The 4,037-nt window shown below is 60.5% G+C and overlaps 1 protein-coding gene and 1 long non-coding RNA gene across 2 annotated transcripts in view; one reads left to right on the top strand and one right to left on the bottom strand.

Annotated features, from left to right (window-relative positions):
• Positions 1–2,815, top strand: part of NEURL1B (neuralized E3 ubiquitin protein ligase 1B) — a 41,795-nt gene extending 38,980 nt beyond the window's left edge. The window contains 2 exon segments of the mRNA XM_014591764.1: positions 1,975–2,100; positions 2,457–2,815. Coding sequence (XP_014447250.1) covers positions 1,975–2,100; positions 2,457–2,701 — 371 coding nt within the window. The 3' untranslated portion in view covers positions 2,702–2,815.
• On the bottom strand, positions 2,023–2,888 carry LOC106736035 (uncharacterized). Its single transcript, XR_001371164.1, has 3 exons — positions 2,810–2,888; positions 2,235–2,283; positions 2,023–2,096 (listed from the first exon to the last, which is right to left on the bottom strand). It is a non-coding gene; the product is annotated as an uncharacterized LOC106736035 (long non-coding RNA).
• Between the last annotated feature and the right edge of the window lie 1,149 nt (positions 2,889–4,037).

The following is a 4,037-nucleotide window of genomic DNA, read 5'->3' as shown; positions in this document are numbered from 1 at the left end:
CGCCGTGCGCGGCGGTGCTGCCGGCCAGCTGCGCCTCCTCGGTGAGTCCGCCTGCGCCCCGGCCGGATCCCCGACCCCGACCCGTGATCCGTGATCCCCGATCCCGCAGGTCTGGGGTGTGCTCTGGGAACAGGCATTCCCACAGGTGCCTCCTGACCCCTGTGCAGACGTCGCTGCTTCCTGGCCAGTCTGTGAACCCCTGACCTAGACCGGCTGGCTGGGACGGGGACCTGGCGGGCTGGAGGCAGTCTGTAGATGGTGGGTGAGACTGTGACCCCGGAGTTAGATTCTCTATATTAGGGTGCGTTTAGCACGCGCCATGCGTATTAAGCGTAGGAGATAACAAGTTAATTACGTGCAAAAAAGACAGTAAGAATAGCACCGTCCCAGAAAGTGGAATAGAGGCTTGAACTGTCCTATTTTGAGACAGTGCTTGTCTTCAGTCATGCCCGGAATGGGGAGTACCCACCGGCTTGAAGCCAGGCCAGGCCCTGGGCTCTAGGACAAGGCGGACAAGGGACAGGACACACAGACCGGGGGTGGACAGCTGAGAGAGAAGGGGGGTGATCAGAAAGGCTTTCCAGAGAGCCCGGCTCCCTTTCTCAGCTCAGGAAGTAACTCTGCCTAGTAACAGAAACAGCGTGCCCTGTCATGTCACGGGGTTTCATCCTCTTGAAGACCCGTGACATCACTGTCATTGTCCCCACTTTCAGATAAGGAAACTGAAGCGTGGAGAGATCAGAGGACTGTCCCAGGGTCGCACACCTGTTTAGCAATGATGATGCCGGACAGACCAGACTCTCCTGAGCCTCAGTTTCCTTCTATGTAGAGAGTAAACCCGCGTCCCGGGGTGTAACCGAGGACGCAGTGACATGCTTACCGTGCCTGCAGCAGGGCTCGGGCGGTGAGTGCCCTCAGTGGTGACAGTAACCGCAGCCGCTGCCTGGGAGGACGAGGAGGAGCAGGCCAGCCAGGGTGGGTGGTGGGCTGTTCGGGCCTTGCTGAGGGCCCTCTGATATAGTATCTACCCTGGGTGGGGTCGAGCGGCCGGGGTTCCTGCCAGGGCTTTACCAGAGCTAAGCCTAGGCTCCCTGTCACTCTGCACCTTCAGAGGAAGCAGGGTGAGCCCGGAATGGTCACGGGAGGAGGCAAAAAGGAGGGAACTGATTTCGGAGGCGGGGGCCTGGCCGGGCTGATAGCTCCCTCAGAGCAGCCGGAGTGCTGCTGCATCTGCCCGTCACCTCCAGGGGATAAGGGAGGGGCATCCCTCTTCCTCCTGAGACGTGATCCGTTAGCTTTGGCACCACCAGTGAGCTTGGGGACAAAACAGTCATCCAGGTTGGCCACTATTAGTCTGGGGTCTTACAGGGACAAGTGACAGAACCTGACTCAAAGTGCCTTAAGCAAAAAGGGACATTTGAGATTATTTGTCAAGTCTGGGAGTACATTGGGTGAGTTCAGGAACAGCTGGATCTAGGTGTTGAGAGGGTGTCCTCAGAATCCCGTCTCTCTCCATCTCGGAGCTTCACTTTCCTCCGTGTTAGCTGCTGTCTCAGGCAGGCCCTGCCTGAGGGTGGCTCCGACATGCCAGGCTTGCCTCCCGATGGGATGGGCCTTTCTCAGCAGTTCTGGTGGGAGTCACGGGGTAGGGTTTCCGTGGTCTTCCTTAGGTTATGTGCCTTCGCTGAACTACCATGGAGACCAGAGAGGAAGTTCTTAGAGCCCGGGTCATACGGGTGAGGGTTAAGTATGGCCCAGAACACCTGGTGCTTTTTCTGACTTAGTGGGATGGGCGCTGGGTGGACAGGGAGCGTCTGTCTGCTGCAGCAGGTGAGCGCAGTGTGGCCCAGGAACCTCAGGGCAGCTTGTCTGCCTGTTAGACCGACAGGAAGTGAAGCTGCAGGGCGGTAGAGAACCGGGGCCAGTAGGCAGGTCTGACCCTCACCGCCTCTGACGCCGTTCTTTGGGTCCCAGGTACCCTTCAGTCCAGTCCTGCGACCACAACTCCGTCAGGATCCCTTAGCGGCTCCCAGGATGATAGCGATTCCGATATGACCTTCAGTGTCAACCAATCCTCCTCGGCGTCGGAGTCCTCCCTGGGTAAGGGGACGTGAAGCCCGGCAGGGTTCGGGCTGGCAGCTGGCTGGTTCCTTCCTGGGGCTGGCCAGGGTTGCCCCCTGCCCTCCCCATCCTCTCCATCCCTTAGCTGGCATTCAGCTGTACGGGCCAGATACCTCGGTGTGGCATCACTCGGCAGGGTGGCAGTGGCGTCTTAGCCTGATGCTTGGTGGGGTAGAAAGGAGAGACCGACACCAGCCCGGACTTGAACCACAGCTGGCCCCTCCAGAGTTGTTCCCCACTGGTTCTGCAGCAGAGGCTCTGTATCTTGGGGCCTCTCAGCAGGACTCACCCCAGAGCTACATTACTAATGTCTGTCCCGTGCTCCCTTTTGGCAGTGACAGCCCCCAGCTCCCCACTGAGCCCTCCGCTGTCCCCAGCGTTCCCGGCACCAGAGCCGGCCGGCAGCAAGAACGGTGAGTGCACGGTGTGCTTCGATGGCGAGGTGGACACAGTCATCTACACGTGTGGACACATGTGCCTGTGCCACAGCTGCGGCCTGCGGCTCAAGAGGCAGGCCCGGGCCTGCTGCCCCATCTGCCGGAGGCCCATCAAGGACGTCATTAAGATCTACAGGCCATAGCCTGGCCCGCCCACCGGCCTTGAGTGGAGCAAGGTCACCTTTCTAAAGCCACCTGGGCCGGGCAACCACCATGTCTCCCCGGGAGCCCAAGGGCAGTTGCCGCCTCACCTGCCGCTCTGCAGTGGTGGGCAAGGCGTGAGGCCGTGGAGAAGAGGTCCTGGGGGTCTGAGCCCAGGCAGGGGTTGCTTCTGGCTCAAAAGTGCTTTGCCCCCAGGAGGCCGTCCCAAGAGCAAGCTCAGGAACTCCCTGGCAGTTCCCGTCCCTTGATGACTCTTCAGCTGGAAAGCTGTGTCCTCTGTCTGTGCAATGCTGCTGTGGGGGGTTGGTTTGAGTGTGTAAGAGAGGGGCGGGCAGGGGGGAGCTGACGAGTAGGGGATGGATGAGTGAGAGTGAGCGAGAGAGCACGTGGGTGTTTTATCCAGGGGTCCCGGCCCTAGGAGGTTACTGAACACTAAGAAATGTGCAATCCAGAGCCCAGACGTCAGTGGGACCGGGACTCGTTCGCTGCCCGGGGACGCGAGCTAAGCTGGTTTTGAATGTACGAAGCCTGACCTACGCAGAACTCTTCGGCTGGTGTAGGGATACTCGGACTTTCTAAGGGAAGGCAAAAATAACCAGTGTTTACAGCTCCTGCGCAGCAGCTCCTGGGGGGAAGGTGGGCGGAGGGCAGAACAGCGTGCTCCCTCCCGTTCCTCCCTCGGCAGCGTCTCGGAGCTGAGTGCCGCTGGGCACCGCAGCCGGGCGCTCTGGCGGTGCCGCCTTCTCACCCGTCACCCTCAGCCGAGTAATAAGCACATCGCACCTTGCTGGTCTCTCGATGCTTTCAGGCTGGTCGTGCCCTTCCTCGCTCTCGGGAGAAGACAAGCCCAGGTTCTGTATTCCCGAGGGAGGGCAGGCGGCTCACCTGGGTGGCACAGACAGCTCCCACCTCTCCCGTTACAGCCCCCAGGCCTGGCTCTGACCGGGGGCTGTGAGCATTTCTGGGTGGCCTGCTGGTAGGAGGAGGAACCAGGGCCGGTAACTGGTCTTTGTTCCGATTGCCCTGCTGAGTCCTAAGGCGTTGATGGTAAGCAGCGTGTTAACTAATAGTGAGGCGCTCACTGACGATGCCGACGCGGTCATTCTCCCCTTCCCATTCCTGTTTGCTGGTACTTCCTGGGACCCTGGCCTGGCCCCCTTCCCTTCACCCAGGCCTCCACCCATCTCTGCATATACCGGACCACCCCTGGGCTGGCGGGCTGGCCCAGGCCTGCTGCTCCCTCGCGCCCTGGTTCCAGGCTCCACCTCTGCCCTGGCCCATGCCGACCCTTCTGGGAAGTCCCTCGGGCCTCCCTTT

Source organism: Tupaia chinensis, unplaced genomic scaffold (assembly GCF_000334495.1).
Source record: "Tupaia chinensis unplaced genomic scaffold, TupChi_1.0 Scaffold000612_1, whole genome shotgun sequence".
Lineage (NCBI taxonomy): Eukaryota > Metazoa > Chordata > Mammalia > Scandentia > Tupaiidae > Tupaia > Tupaia belangeri.
This window is presented reverse-complemented; position numbering and strand designations above follow the sequence as displayed.